At 45.3% G+C, this 16681-nt stretch overlaps 1 protein-coding gene across 2 annotated transcripts in view; it reads left to right on the top strand.

Annotated features, from left to right (window-relative positions):
* Window positions 1–16681, top strand: part of PIK3CD (phosphatidylinositol-4,5-bisphosphate 3-kinase catalytic subunit delta) — a 628820-nt gene that overhangs the window by 214090 nt on the left and 398049 nt on the right. Inside the window, exons 7-9 of one of the 2 annotated variants that reach the window (XM_078642291.1) lie at window positions 1722–1871; window positions 2278–2367; window positions 14403–14624. In XM_078642291.1, coding sequence (XP_078498417.1) covers window positions 1722–1871; window positions 2278–2367; window positions 14403–14624 — 462 coding nt within the window. The remainder of the gene's footprint in view (window positions 1–1721; window positions 1872–2277; window positions 2368–14402; window positions 14625–16681) is intronic. The other variant, XM_078642292.1, reaches the window with a different exon arrangement.

The raw sequence follows: 16681 nt of genomic DNA, 5'->3' as shown, positions 1-16681 counted from the left end.
GTATGCTCAGACGTGAGATTCCTTGCTCACTTTGCCACTGGAGTCAAGCAAGCCCGGCTGAAGACGGCTGTAATGCCAGAAACCGGTCCTGGGAAGCTTGATTCCGGTCCAGGGAAGACATGGCTTGGCAGTTCGGGCTGGACTGTTCCCATGAGGCACAGGGTCAGACTGATTTGCATATGGCCATGTCTGAACTGGGGTGGCGGAGTGAGCTAAAGAATGGTGATGGATTAAACCCAGATCAGTTGACTGTGTGTGAGTGTTTGATTTGCTCAAACGCTCCGTCCATCATCCCCTTTTGTATCGCTTTGTTTGCCCTAAGTGTGGCAGGGTATGCTCAGACGTGAGTCCCTTGCTGACTTGGCCACTGGATTCAAGATAGCCTGGCTGATGAGGATTATGAATCCGAAACCGGTCCCAGGATGCTTGTTTCCGGTCCAGGGAAGACATGGCTTGGTAGTTCGGGCTGGACTGTTCCCATGAGGCACAGGGTCAGACTGATTTGCATATGACCATGTCTGAACTGGGCTGGCTGAGTGAGCTAAAGAATGGTGATGGATTAAACCCAGATCAGTTGACTGGGGGTGAGTGTTTGATTTGCTCAAACGCTCCGTCCATCATCCCCTTTTGTATCCCCAAGATTCGTCAAACAGCGCCAAAGTTATTAGCAAAACAAAAAACGCCCTTCTTACGGAAACTAGGTCCTTACTATAACTACCTACTGGTGACCATCAGTAGGTAATATGTATGTATGTGTGTGTGTATATATATATATATATATATATATATATATATATATATATATATATATATATATATATGTATGTATATATGTATGTATGTATGTATATAGATATTTTGTTGGCACATGAATATCCCCTGTAGTCATGTCTCTCTGCCCTGAGTGCCCAACTGCATACATATATATTGGAGCCTGGATTTTGATTTTGACCCCGACGTCACACTAATCTAGTGTGAGCAGAGGCCTAGCCTAATGTCCTGGACTTGTCCTGTGGCCTGGAGGAGATCGCCAAAAGCTCTCTCATTGATTGACATTGGTCTAGTATCTTTGTAATGGGTTAGCTGTGGTGGCAGCCTACTGTGTTCTGTAATTTCCTATTTTCCAGAACTTTTCCTCTGTGTTACTGTAGTGGAGCCTACTGGCCCACTTGTCTAAATTTCTGCTTGTAAGCACTTACCCAGCTCCTAACGCTAACATCCTAAGTGTATAGTGTGTGTGTAGCCTATGTGGTACATGCTTAGTGTTTGAGTCGGCCAAAGTAATGAAAGCCTCTGGAATCCACTTTGGATACCCCTAACATTGACTATCAGGTAAGCTGGAGTCAAGGATAATACCCCAAACAGTAGAAGCGTTTTGCTACTTTCCTGCAGCTGGAGGGAGGAGACCTAGACTCTGAAGTGAGGGAAGAGAAAACAAGGTTCCTACAGAAGTTCGATGAAGCCTTTTGCTGGGCTAGTGAATCCTTGCCATTGGTACCACAGAGTCAAATGCTGACGGTGTTGTACATGTCCTAGTTTGCAGAGCCATAGTAGAATGGACTTTGGACATGACCGGCAAATGTTCTCAAGCCCCACGATAGCACTTGCTTGGGGCCCCCTGAATGGGACCTTTATCTATCGATCTATCCTGCTTTCTTCCTTATCTCATCTGCTGGTAGACCACGTAAAGTTGTATTGTCATCCTGCTTTTTTTCTTTCAGTACATCCGCAATTGCCTGTATCGCGGCATCAATCCTCACCTTACGATGGTTCACTGCTCTTCCATTATTGCAATGCAGGATGACCAAGCCAACTGTATCACACAGGTTCCGAAGATACGCATCAAGCCACCGCCTCTTCCTGAAAAAAAGGTGATTCTGAATATGTCCCCCTTCAGACTGCTGTCACTGCAGGCTTGGTACGTGATTTGGATAGACAGAGCTCAACATGTTTTTTTTTGTTTGGTTCTAAACAAAGTTCCTTGAGCCTATCAAGATGGTGTGTGCGAGAGATCCCAAAACCTGCCCAGTACAGCTATTACATATAGAGCCCCATCCCCTTTGCAATTTTTGTTGGTCTGAGTGATACCAGTACAGTGGTACCAGAAAGAATGTTTGGAAGGGAGGAGCTTGACATGTCTACTGGCTCCACTTGGGTCTAGTATCTTGGTACCTCCTGTGTAGTTTTTGGGTAGTCTGAATTACAAGCGAATCTAGGGATGGCATGTGTCCTTTGTTGTTCGTGACCTGGTACTCACTCACTTTTGTTCCCACATAGCCAGCCTGCGTGTCCATGTGGAGTCTTGAACAGCCATTTTTCATTGACCTGGTGCAGGGTTGCAAGGTGAATGCAGAAGATGGATTGAAGGTTGGTTACATTTACTTTTGACTCTCCTGGTTCTCTCACACCCTCCAACTCTTATGTCCTTCAGTTCCTCAAAGGTTCTTTTTTTTCCTCATCTCTCCAGCTCATTTTTTTGGCAACCTGCATCCCATCATCTCTGATCTCTCTGCCCTAACCACCTCTTGTGTGCCCTCTTTAATTGCTTGCCTCCTTTTACCGCTGTTACTCTCCCCTCTACTCCTTTATTACCCTCTTCACCCACTTTGCCCACTTTCATTTCTGAGCATGGTCTCCTTTGTCCCACAATTGCACATTCTCCTCTTTTCTCCTCATGTGGTTGTTATCTGCCTCTCCCCATTCGGCCTATTTCTCTTTACTTTCCTTCTCATTCTTGCATCTCCTTTCTTCCCTTTTTTTTATCTTTTACATTTTGTGCGCTCTCACCACTTCCTTTCATCTATATTTGTCCAAAACTCGTGTTACTGTTCACTTCATTCTGTATTTCTTCCCTTTTCTTTTTTCATTTTAAATCTTCGGCTAGCCCCTTGTTTCTTCTCTTCGTTTCTCCTCCATCCTCTCAGGCCCGTCTACCTTCTTTTTCCGTTTCCTTCCAAAACCGGTTTCCAGCTGTTTGCCTCTCACCTGATTTTCTTTTAACCCTTTTTTTTGCTGGTTGTTTATTTGTTGATTGCTGAAAACACTGGTGAACAGTTGATGGTCAGGTAAACCCGTCCCTCTAGCCACAGTTACCCATCATGCTTCTGGAGTGTGGTTTGTCGACTACTTAAAAACAGGAAGTGTTAAGAGTCAAGATTAGGGTTTGATTCCTCGAAGCCGGGGGGGTTTTCTCAGTATTGAACTAAAATACCAACCTCTAGCTGGAAAGCTATAAAGAGAACGGCGAGGGTGCGAGGGGGTGGGGGTTGAATACATCATGCTGCAGAGATTAGCTAAATGCTGTGCATACCTAGGGTTAAACTGTTCAGAGTTTTTGTTCCGCGAGTCGACGGGGGGCAGGAAGTTCTTGAAGTCTCAGTGTATTTTTGGAATGACAATTCGTCGTCAGTGACGTGCAATGTACTTGTCGGGGACCCCCTACTCTGCAGCTTGGAGGGAACTTACTAGTGCAGCTGTGCAGGGGTGCTATCATGTGCAGGGTGAGATATGACAAGACCTTGGTTGGGGTCCGAACATCTGCTGTGTTGAATGATAAAGACGCATTTCACCTATTCTGAATTAAGTAATGAATTTGTATGGATTAGTAACATAGCATAACGTGCATTTGTAGCGCACGTTTACCCAAAAGGGTATCTTTGCGCTGAATAACAGATGTTTATTGTTACCCAACTCAATGGTACTCATTTTATCGACCTCAGAAGAATGAAAGGCGGACCTCCCGGGATTTGAACCTGTCCCTCCGAGGTCGAACACAGGCCCCTACAGTGGAAGCAGTTATGCAGTCGATATTGTCGGTGGAGTTTCCACTCAGTGCAGTATTTAACAGTTTAACATAATATAGTGTTGACTACGTAAGGTGCGTTGGGGTAAGTGGGATTGAGATCTTTGGATGCCTCAAACGGAGAATGGTTTGTACATGGTTCTGCGCCTTCCAGCATTAAACGGCTGTACTGTCACAAGAAGTTCATTTTGAAATTCTCTCAGAAGGTTACATCTTAATGATTATACAAATAATGTTGCTATTTCTATCATTGCAAATCATATCATTTCACATTTGTAGGAGAGTAGGGTCTGCTTCTTATAGTTACCCCCACTTTTTGCTGATGAATCACTGTTTTTGGCTTAGACTGGCTGGGATCCTGCTATCCAGGACCCCGGCCTTGCTGATTTCTCCTCTAAATTGTTGCATGTACTTTAGGTACTCTCCAGATTGGATACTGGGGTACCCTTATCAGTCCCTAGTATATGGTACACCATGTACCCAGGGAATAGGTGCCCCAGAGGCCTCCCATGGGCTGCAGCAAGTATTATGCCACCCCTGAGAGACCATTCAAACCGACACCACAGTTCTGCTACTGCAGCCTGTGTAAGGTGGTGAATGCACCCCTTACTTAGATATAGGTTACCTATATCTATTCTAAATCACTACACATATAAACCTGTCAGTCACCCCTATGGCAGGCTCTATCAATCCTGAAGGCATGGAGCTGGGTTTTGTGTGAGCGGGTGCCCCTGCATGAGCAAAGCCCCTCTGCAGCCTTCGGAATCGAATCTCCGGGGTTGTCTGTGATGCAGCCAAACCATATATACTTAAGTGCTTTAGAACCTCACTGTAAATGCTAACTTTAAAATGGCCGTTTAGAAACATGTCCTGTTTGGTGTCAAACACCTTGGAATCTGGTGGGGGAGGTATGATTCCTCCCTTGTAGAACCACTACTGTGGGTCACCGGTCTACCCGGTACCAGCTTTCTCGACCTGGGCATCACTGCCAGCTACAGACACGCATCTGCCCTCCTGCTGCTGAGCTGAGCTTGAGCAGGGGAAGACTTGACAATAGGTTTCCTGTCACAAGGAGGTGTCCCTGTGCATAGTCCAGCTCAAACCGATTGCAGGAGCCAAATGCTCCTGCTCTGGCACGAAACTGGACGAAGGACATGGGTGTAACCACCCCTCTGTCCTGACCCTCCCATAGGTGGGTCCTCAGAATTTTTCCAACCCCTTCCTTGGGTATAAAGTAGGAACCCTGGTTACAGGATTTTAGATTTTACCTGAACTGAACTCTGCATACAGAAACCAAGAACTTAGACGATCTACACTACGCTGGACGAGTGAAGAATCTCCCTTGGTATAAAGGAGTTACGCCCCTGCTGAAGCAGGCACCTTAATGCATTTGACCGGTTTGCATCTCCCGAGCTCCTGAGGACTCCGAAGATTTCTGCAACACAGGAGGTGGGTTCCTGAGCGCCTCTGAGGTCGATCTGCTCTCTCAGCAATTCTGAGACCAGTATCCCTCGTGGGGACCGTGCAACCCGAACCCCTGTGCACCGTGTACTTTTGTAGCAGCATATGCTTTTAGGCAATCCCTAAGGCTGTGCTTTGGGCTACGTGTAGTCCTGACCCGAGCAGTATTTCCACCGAAGAATTCCGGCCTCCACTCCACAAGTGCTCTGTTGGCCTTTACTTGATGATTCAGCTTGAGGTCCATTAGCGATCCCTGGTCCGTTGGCCTGTGGGTCCCTGTGACTTTGATTTCTCTTGGGCTTCCCTGGTTGCTCCAGACGTGCCCTGACTCCCCATAGCTTGGAGAGTCTCCAGGACTTGCCGGTCCTCACTGTGACTTGTTTCCTCTGCCCACATGGGTTGCATTTGCCATGGCTTGTTGATGTTTGATTCAGACACTGACCCCTCAGCACTTGACATCCTTCGTGGGACAGCTCACCTCCGGACTTTGGTCATTGTCATCGTCTCCTGGTCCCCGTGGCTGCAGAGTCAAGCATCCAGTCTTCTCACCTGAAGCACCGACATTGGAGGGCATTTGTCTACTAAGCCCCTGATCACCCTGAAGTGACCAGCAACTGAAGTTAGTGGACAGCATATACCAGGCCAACTTCTCACAAAATTCTCTCTTGCGTTCCTTCCATCACATGCCAGAGAACGACAACATTATTGGAAAGATGCCAGATTAGAGAAATCAGTTACACTTCACCAGCTTTACCTCTTAGGCCTCACAATCCTTTCTCCAAAAAGGGGATGCTGGAATGTGTGCAAGAGAACCAGACATGATTAGAAAGGTGCCACATTAGAGAAACTAAAACCAACAGTTGATGGACAGAATGCAGAACAATGTCATACATTCACCCAAGTACAGAGATCTGGGCCTAAATCCATCGTTTTTTTGCACTCCACACCACCCCAGTTCAGACATGGCCATATGCAAATCAGCCTTGACCCTGTGCCTCATGGGAACAGTCCAGCCCGAACTGCCAAGCCATGTCTTTCCTGGACCGGAATCAAGCATCCTAGGACCGGTTTCTGGCTATCAGCCGTCTTCAGCCAGAATAGCTTGACTTCAGTGGTGTGGAGAGCATGGGACTCACGTCTGAGCATACCCATCCCACTCGAGGTGACAAATGCAAAACCAACAGTTGATGGACAGAATGCAGAACAATGTCATACATTCACCCCAGTACAGAGATCTGGGCCTAAATCCATCGATTTTTTGCACTCCACACCACCCCAGTTCAGACATGGCCATATGCAAATCAGCCTTGACCCTGTGCCTCATGGGAACAGTCCAGCCCGAACTGCCAAGCCATGTCTTTCCTGGACCGGAATCAAGCATCTTAGGGCCGGTTTCTGGCTATCAGCCGTCTTCAACCAGGATAGCTTGACTCCAGTGGTGTGGAGAGCATGGGACTCACGTCTGAGCATACCCATCCCACTCGGGGTGACAAATGCAAAACCAACAGTTGATGGACAGAATGCAGAACAATGTCATACATTCACCCCAGTACAGAGATCTGGGCCTAGATCCATCGTTTTTTTGCACTCCACACCACCCCAGTTCAGACATGGCCATATGCAAATCAGCCTTGACCCTGTGCCTCATGGGAACAGTCCAGATTAGAGAAACCAGTTACATGTCACCAGGTTTATCTGCTAGGCCTCAAGTTCCTTTCTCCAAAAAGAGGATGCTGGGATGTGTGCAAGAGAACCAGATATGATTGGAAAGGTGCAGAATTGGAGAAAGCAGTTACACGTCACCAGCTTTACCCTCTAGGCCTCAAGACCGTGACCGTTCCTCTGAAATGAGGAGGCTGAGAAGTGTGCACTGACTGCCACTCACTCCTTCTACACCAGCTGTTGCTGTAATCGAAAGCAGTTTGTCATTAAATGGATAGATACTATTGTATTGGGTTATGGGTGCCTTTGATGGCAGCGCTCATAGCAGGCTGAAACTGTTATTCACGTAACTGGATTGTTCTAGAGTACACTCCATAGACCCACTGTGACTTGCATTGAAACCATCATATATTTCTGCATCAGTCTGAAAAGCGCCCTTTTGCATGGGCACAGGATGAGCCTTGTCAGTAGGCCCGAAATTATCGTCTTTTTGATGCCAGATAATTCCGAAGATCCAAATTTGTTAGATGGAACGTTGGAGCTGACTCCCCTAATCCAAGGTGGACCAGGCCCAGTTCCCCTTCACAGTTGCCATGTTGCTTGGGTGAGAAGCATCTAGTGTGGAAGAGTGAGGTCCCGCATTCCAATGCAGGCTACGTTACAAAGAGTAACATCTGTACTCTGGAAGAACTATGAAGGTCAGCAACACGGTTTTTGTACTTTTGTGGGTCCCATTGTTGGGGGTCGAGTACGTCTTGGTGCTGCCTTTTATGTGTTTGTCTTTAGAGTTGGCTGAGAGCTTGCATGTGTGCACCTGTATGTGTTTATGTGGATAGTTGAGGGTGGATCTGTGGAGTCATGGGTGATGCTGGTCTGTATGCACATGTAGTAGGACCTCTGGGAGCATGCAAATTAGGAAACATCCTTGTGGGGGTAGGTCAACGTGTTGTGGTTTTGATTGTAAAGATCTCTGTGTGAGCACTCTGTGCATGGTCATGTTTGTATCTAAACTTCGAATTTGGGCGATAGTGGGCAGCTTAGAGAAGGGCATGTACGTATGGTCAGCCTGGGCAGTGAAAGGAGAGCCAGGCTGTTGTTGTCAGCTTGACAGTGTGGTTGTCATCGCCTGACTCGTTTTGCCTTTGATGATTAAGGTAGAGCTTGTCCATGGCAGTGAGGGGTACAGCACAATTATGGTATCTTCCGTGCTCTTAATTGTCTTTACACAGCATCAGTAACGGCCTTTACATACCCCAGTTCCTAAACCCCTTCCCTGCCTCCAGGCAGCTGCAGGAGTCAGAAACAGAATGATGCATCATAGGGTCTTCTCTGATAGTCATAAATAGTAGACTAATTCCCTTACAGTGTGCATGGACCCCAAAATACTTTAAATCCATAAATCTCAAGGTTGACCAAGAGTCCAACATACCTATTGCAGGCAAGCACTCGCCAGAGCCTATCAGAGATTACATGTTCCAAATTGTTTTAGGACTGTTTCTCCTTGCAGAGCCTAGAACCTAACAAGGCAGACTAGTCTAAAAAAGAAGGAACATGAAGCCAGCTAGACACTAACATTAGAAAAGCTTAAAAGACGTCCATTTCACTTTGAGACTCCAGGACTTTCATATCCCATGACGCCTGCCTACTGAGTTGCCTTGGAGAGACCGCTCTTTTTTCTGGTTTGTGAGATTGGAGTCTTGGTACACTGTGAAGGTCTTTTTTTTTTATTTTTATTTTTTTATTTGTCAAAATAGCACATATAATGCAGACCTCTGAATCCCAGAGACAACATGCCGCATGAAAGAGACAAAAAACAATGACTTTGACCATTTTTCATAATGAGAACTAGGAAAGTTTAAAAAGCGATACAAATAAAATCAGTGTCTTTAACCAACCAATCAACCAACCACCCACCCACCCACCTCCCTCCCTCCCCGCCCCCAATCCGAACAAAATATGATAGAACCCAGCTACTATCAGTCCACCCAAAAGCTCAACAGCCACCATACCATCATCAATTGAGGGATCATAAGCTGCACATATGGAAATGCAAGGAATGGGGGCGGTCAACCGACTACTCTGGGTTACGACCCCGGTCATTCGTGGGGGCTCCAGGTCCAGACCCCGATACTCCTCCCAGCGCTTCCAGATCTTATAGTGCTTCCTAGGGCATCCTCTAGCCTCAAAGATGGAGAGCTCAAGGCCAATATTAAAGTCTAGACCATTTTTCCAGGTTGAGACCGATGGGGCAGCTACCACCTTCCATGCCTTAGCTATATCTCTCTTTGCTAATGTGAAGCCTAGGAGCAGGAGATGACGCTTATATATGTCGCCCCCGAGCCCCTCGATCACATGAAGGAGAACTAATTTTGGGGAGTGCGGAAGCTCCCATCCCAGAACCTCCGAGAGACAAGTTAGCACCCCTCTCCTGTAGCGAACCAGTGCAGTGCCATACAGTATGTATCAGAGTCCCCTCCTCCCGCCCGCATCGCAGACACTCCGGGGAAGCCACCAAGCCCGCCCTCCAGAGCCTAACCCTGGTAAAATAAACCCGGTGAAGGTATTTAAACGGAATAAGTCGCAGGCGCATGGCAATAGCCACCCCACGTGGTGAAGCCAGAGCCTCTGTCCAGTCCTCCTCCTCTAATTGGCCTACATCTCCCTCCCAGGCCTCCCGCAGACACTGCAGGGAAGGGGAGCAATGCATAATCAGAGATTGATAGATTTTGGAGATCTTGTGGTCCCCCATAAAAAGCTTGGTTTCCACGGGGCTAAACTCCGGCAGTGAGTCCAGACCCTCCAGACTGGGAGCAATAGCATGCCAAAACTGCAAATATTTTAAAAACTGGGTCTTCGGCATCTGGAAGGCCGGCTGAATGTCCTAGAAGGACTTCAGCACCGTGCTGCGCATAACATCACCCAGCGTAGACATTCCAATGTTGTCCGATTCGCGGAATCCAGGGAGGACCAGCAACTGGGGGAAACGGCCATTGTGCCACAGCGGAGTCTCTTGAGTCAGTCTGTTCCACCATCCCATCTTTCGCAATGCCTCACTGTGAATGTTTTGAACTTACTTTTTGTACAGTTTTTTCATCAGCATTATTTTCTTGACTCCATTCAATGTCTTTCATTCTGAAGAAGCTTGTCAGGCTTTCTTTAGCATTTCCCGTTATATTTTTCATTCCTCATGCTTTACTTTCTGGGAGGTAGTGCTTCTCTTGTGGGAGAAAAAGGCTACTATAGGCCTTCGTTGTTTGTGTTATTGTATCTTACTCTACTAAGCCATCTAATTATTTCTCCGAAATGTCTAAAAGGACACAGAAAGACAGGGAGGGCATTAGACTGAGAGCTGAACAAAAGGACATCTGGTCCGAAGACATGTAAAAGAAAGTTGACAGTCACCATGGAATGATCCACTAACTGCAATGGTGCCCCTAGTCCTGGTGGACTCTACCAGAGGGAGATCAAGAGAGGAAAACAACTCTAAGGAGAAGAAAAAAGCACCACTGTACTCGGGTTTTGCCACATTGGCACTTCCATTTGACTTCAGTTGTCTTGGTGCTGGTGAACGGAACCATGGAGAATGGGATCCTTATCGATGTCAAAGCCCCAGCATCACGTAGTGTCGGGTAAATCTTCAATATCAAAGCACTCGGTCTTCCCGCATGACGTCACAGACTCATGCAACATCAAGACACACTGCTTTTTATCATTTAGCATTAGAACATCACTCGGTGTTGCACAAATCGACATTGAGGCACCTTTCATTAACACATTCTTTTTAGCAAAAGATGAAGTGATGCTGAGAACACACTTGGACACCTATTAACTGTACACATTCAGGCATCATAGTACCATCAGAAGACCCATTGCTGATGGCATTGACGCCTCTCCAGCTGCTTCCTTTTTCTGCTTTGAAACCGGTATTTGTGTGTAAATAAACATCTCTGTTGCCGATTCAAAAGAGACCTCAGTCTCTTCGATATTCACCTACCCTGGTGCTAATTACTTCCATTGGGACGCCTTTCTTCTCCAGATACAATGAGGAAGATAAGCTCCCTCTCAAATGTGGGCAAAAGAGGATCTCCATTTCTTTTTAGATCTTGTGAGGGCCCAGATGATGACACTTTGTCTTGCTGTACTCTAATTTTGCTGACTGGCACCTCATCACGAGTTTCACTTGTTAAAGACATCTCCACTTTCTAAGACGTTCTGGCTCAGTGGGCTTGCAATCAGACCATAATAACTCATATTGCAATATAATTTATAGTGGAGACACTTCAAACTATAATTTACATTAATCCGTTTTATTCCTTATTCCAGGTTTGCTGTAGGTATTAGATAAAGAATCTCTTATACTAGCCATACCTAAAGAGTCCAGTCCACGGCTTATGAAAAAGTACATGCCTTAGGGTTCTGCTTTCCTTAGGATGGATTCTAAGTTAGACCATGTAATATTGTCCGCTGTCAGGAAATGCCATGCATCAGTTCAGAAAGCATCATTCCCATCTGAGGGGGTGATAGGAGGATGGATTTTATTGATAAATAGATTGTCAAAAGCCTCAGCAGTGTTGAAAGCTCTCGGAGAAAAGAGCTTTTTAGGGAGCTTGTGCCTGTTGGAAAACATACATACATGTGTGAATGTTCTGCTGAAAGACCACAAACAAGACTTCTATCAAATGGTTCAGGAAGGTGTTCTCCATGTCTAATTAAGTAATAAGCATGCTTATCAATTCTGCAGAGCTCAAAGTACTATGATGTTGCCATGGCATGACCTTGAGAAGATCCTCTTGGTTTCTCCTTACCACCTTCATACCGGATGCCCAGCTGAAAATCCTAAACCTTCCATCCTTGGGCAGTGCCATTTTTGGAAAACATACAGAGGAGCTAATGCAGTGAATGTAAAAGGAAAGAAGCTTTCTGGCACAAAGATTGTTGCTCCTACCAGCACCAGAGGGCTTAATGTCCTTGATAGTTGTGCCGGCCCTAACAGCAGCAACCACAGCATATATATTCTTATAATCAAAGACGAGGTTTCAAAAATAAGGCTCGTAACCTTCCCCAATGTGCTGACTCACCAGGATCTCCGCTATCCAACCTTAGGTGAGGACTCCCTCATCCACCCTCTGTATTCTACTCCATTAAGGGGGATCCTATTTATTCAAATAGAAAAGCTTATGCTTATGGAGTCCGCAGAATGGTCAAAAGGCTATCAACGAGATGTCCTCTTTCTGATCTAGCCTAACCTTGACAAACTGTGGTTTGCCTCAGTAAACGTCCACTTATCAGCTGTAATTGCCTATAGAAAAGAAGCTTCCTCAGATAACTTTATTAAGGTACCAGTTACTGAAGATGTCTTGGAGGGTTTAAATGAAGTCTTCTATCTAAAGACCTCCCTCTATAGGAGTTACATTTGTCTTCTCTATTTGAACCTATAGATATGGCTTAATTGCAATGCATATTTTGTAAGACTGCCTTTGTAAAAATATTTGCTTCCGCACATAGACGTAAACACCTTAAATGGCATGTGGTTTGCTAACTCCAAATCTTCCATCCTACAAGAGTACTTAGGAGATCTGTCTTTTTTTCCTATGGTCATTTTAGAATTCCATTTTAATCAAGCTATTATCTTATCAGTCTTTTTTTTATCAACATTACTACTTTAGCAGAATGGCCTCAGCTTTCCCTAGACATTAAGTGGGTTTTGCAGTTTAACCTTCATAAGGCTAAAATACTGAGAAAATTGAACCAGTTGTCTATTTACAATGTTCCTTTGCTTGAGGCTTAGTTACTTCTAAACAATCTCTTTCATGCTGGATTGTCTTGTGCATCCTTCTTTGTTTTCAATTCTAATAAGTCACTTCCAGATAGGCCTAAAGCTCTTTCAACCAGACTGAAAGCAGTCAGCCAGCCTGGTTAATGAATGTTCCCTAATCACAGACCTGTAAAGCAGCAATCTAACACCAGATCTGACATTAGTCTGGATCTAGCTACTTTTTTAATTCTTCTTCTATTAATGAACTTTTCAATTTTTTTTTCATTTCGGTAATTAATGTTTTACTTTCTCGGTTATGGGAGAAAACAGTGACTATTCAGGGATCGTATTGTGAGTCTACTCTGTTTAAGGCTATCACAGAAGTTTCTATGATGCAGAAGAAATGGTTACTTGTACTCCTCGTTCTGCCATGAAAGGAATCTTTGTCACTTGTCTGCAATTGGAATGCTGGACTCTTTACCCTCCTTGATGTTTATAGATTTAAAGTGTTCATCGGTCCCTGCATGAAATGGAGACTACTTAGAGTTTGGCAGACAGGGTACTCTATCTCAAACATGACAGAGTATCGAATCCCCCATTGACAGAAGGCATTCTGTAACTTAGTAGGGGCTGTTGGAGGAAGGGCATATGCCAGTCGCCCTATTTAGGATGGACAGTATAAGGTCCTTTTTTCTTCCATATCTGCTATCTTGTCTAGCAAACCAACAGGTCCTCCTTTCTATTAAGGGTCAGGAGGACCACCAGCTCTCCGTCAGCGGAGCCCCCGTTGTCTCCGTTAGTGGAAGGCAATCTATATTAGAGATGGGGCTGCTGAAGGAAGGGCATTATGCCAACTGCCCTTTTTTGGGTGAACAGTGTGAGGTGCTTTTGTCTGTCTATCTCTGTTAGGTAAAACTTGGTGTTGAGGGACCGAAACAAACAAAAAATCACCCCCATACCTCGAGGAAAAAACTCCTTCAATAGTTATTTGTTTTACACCAATAAAATGCACTGTGGCCGACCACCAAACTTCATGCACTTTGAATTAACCGTTATGTCTCTGGCTCCTATCAAGATACACTTCTGAGCCAGAGGTGATCTCTAAATTTGGGAAGCAATATTCCATCAGGGTAGTAGACATCATATCCCCCCCACCCAGATGGACTATACTTCGACCTCGAGGCCCTTAGTTTTATGTTTATGACTAATATGAAGATTCCTACAATGCAGTAACACAACGGCAAGAAAGGAAGCATTTCTTTTTGTACGTTGGAAAGGACGCAGAACAAAAGTGATAAAATGCACAGCAACAGTAATGATTTAAGCACAGTACCATGAACAACCTTTTTCCTACTTCCCCAATCTTCAAGAGCTGTTGGTGAAAAACAGACTCTTCTTTCCACTGCAGTATGTTGACATCTGTGCAGTACTTTTGTGGCCCCTTACTGCTTCCTCCAACTCTAGCAGCTGATTGTGGACATTGAAATCGTTCTCTTCGAAAGTGTATTCGGGAGGGATGAAGAGGACGGCACTGGCAGTGACATCTACACAATATTATAATGAGCTTGTGCTATTCGCCCCCCCCCCCTCCCATTCCTCACCTGTATCTATTGGTAGACTCTGGACTGTTCCATAGGACTAAGGAGGTGGTGTACAACGAGAGCTAGTGATTACCACTGCAAAAAACAATTAATGACTTCTTTCTGATTCCTTTCTATCCAGCAGCTGGTGGTGGAGGCCGGGCTCTTCCATGGCACTGAGATGCTCTGCAAGACTGTGGTGAGCTCAGAAGTGAATGTCTGCTCTGAACCCATCTGGAACCAGAGGCTGGAGTTTGACATCAGTATCCGTGACTTGCCTCGCATGGCCCGGCTCTGTTTTGCCCTCTATGCTGTTGAGAAAAACAAGAAAGCCCGCTCAAACAAGAAGAAATCAAAGAATGCGGTATGCTGTTGTTTTACATGCTATTACACCATATGGCCAATTCACAATCACAAATGGGAGCAGAAGTGAGCATGAGAGGGAGAGAGGGAAGGTGGGATAAGGAGGGCGTAAAAGGGAACTGTACCGATGAAAATAGTGACCAGAATGATATGCTTTGTTGATATCTTGTTACAATCTATCCATGGCTGTCAGGATATGCTGAAGATGAAGTAACACAATTTGCCAGATAAAAACTTACAGAGCACTAGAGGAAGAAGCATTACATGCACACAGATTGTAAACCAGTAGAAGGCTGCCTACAAACATTAAATGAAAGACATGTACTATATATGTCTGATTTAGGCACACTGCAGTCATTTAGCAGTAGCATATTGAACTGTTGGAATGGCAGTGGCCACGCTTGTCAGACTGTGAAAGCATGTGTGCACAATTTCATGTTGGTCTTTACCAATATCTTATTGAGATGTTTGTTCGAAAGGTAGAAAAATAAGACCTGGACCACAGTTTCCTTGTCTGATTTAAAAAACAGAGTTTAAATTGGGATTCGTAGATCTCCTACAGTCTTTGGTATTTTCCACACTTTCAACGTGTGGGTTCTCTGTCTCCAGGTGACAAGGACAGGAACCTACCTTAACAGATTTAAATTCAATGCTATATTTGCTACTACCATTCGAGCAGGCAGGTACCATGCACTCTCAATTCACTCCACAGTATACGTGTATGCATCATACCAGTTCTATTTTTTATGCTAGACATTGTGGATAAGAACCAGTTTCTTCCTCTTCTTTTTTTTTTTATTATAACAATTTTTATTGGCTTTTTCAGTGTAACAGTACATGTAAAATTCGTTTTCACACATGCAAACAACATATATTGGCATCTTCATTGTATACAAATAACACCACATTTGATGATCTGTGAACGTCGACAATCATAACACCATATACATGTTACTATTAGACACATGGGCCTTCGGATGTACTTCTATCGGGGTATATCTTGTATGGCATGTGGTTGGAAGACAGTTCGATAACCCGCCTGCACGTCAAAAAAGTCGTGTTGGCAGTCTAATGCCTTTGTTTTCACAAATCAGGTATCCATGGCTGTTACAATTGTATTACGCCCTGGCTCCCGCCCTATGGACTTGCTGGCAGGTCAGACACCTCCTGCGGTGGTTCACATATGTTTCCCCGGTATTCATTCCATTTTCCCCAGATAGTGGACCATTTTTTGGGACACCCCCTATGTATAAATACCGCCTTTTCTGCCACCATCGCCGCATCCATGTCTTTCCCCCAGTGTGTTCTTGAGGGTACGGTGCCGGATCCCCATTTTCTAGCTATGTTCCGCTTCGCTAGCATCATGCCTAGTGTTGCCCAGGTTTGCATCCCCCGGTTTAGATCTGTGGGCGGCCAAATATTTAATATACAACACCGTGGGTCGAGTTGTATTTCTACCCCGCCTGCTCTTGAAAGTTCAGATAGCACCTCTGACCAGTATGTTTGTATCCTGGGGCAGTCCCATAGTATATGAAAGTATGTTCCTGGGAGCCTGCAACCCCTCAGGCACCCAGGTTCCGGGACGTGACCTAATTTATGTAGTAGAGTGCGGGAATAATAGACTCGGTGTAGTATCTTCAGTTGTATGAGCTTTAGCCGAGATGGTATGGAGGCGTCTCTTGCCGAAGCAAGTGCGTATAACCAGTCTTCGTCGTCTATGTCCCCTAGTTCCACCTCCCACTTGCTACGGAGAACCACTGTGGGGTCTGGAAGATTATTTATCAACTTACGGTACGTTAGTGAAATTGCTTTCTTTTCTAGATGGTCAGTGAGGAGTCTATCCTCCAGTGGGGAGGATTCAACCAGGGTCGTTCCCGGTGGGATGGCGCCTTTCAGGGCATGTCTAATTTGCGTGTAGCGGTACCGCTCGGTACTTGCCATTCCGTATTTTTCTTGCAGGGTTTCAAATGTGATGATTTCGCCCCTACTCCACAGGTCACCTATCTTCGAGATACCTATGAGGTCCCATTGTCTGAACCCCTTAGTGTTAGCCAGGGT

This window comes from Lissotriton helveticus, chromosome 5_1 (genome assembly GCF_964261635.1).
Source record: "Lissotriton helveticus chromosome 5_1, aLisHel1.1, whole genome shotgun sequence".
Lineage (NCBI taxonomy): Eukaryota > Metazoa > Chordata > Amphibia > Caudata > Salamandridae > Lissotriton > Lissotriton helveticus.
Note: the sequence above shows the minus strand (reverse complement) of the source record. Positions and strands in the feature narration are given on the sequence as shown.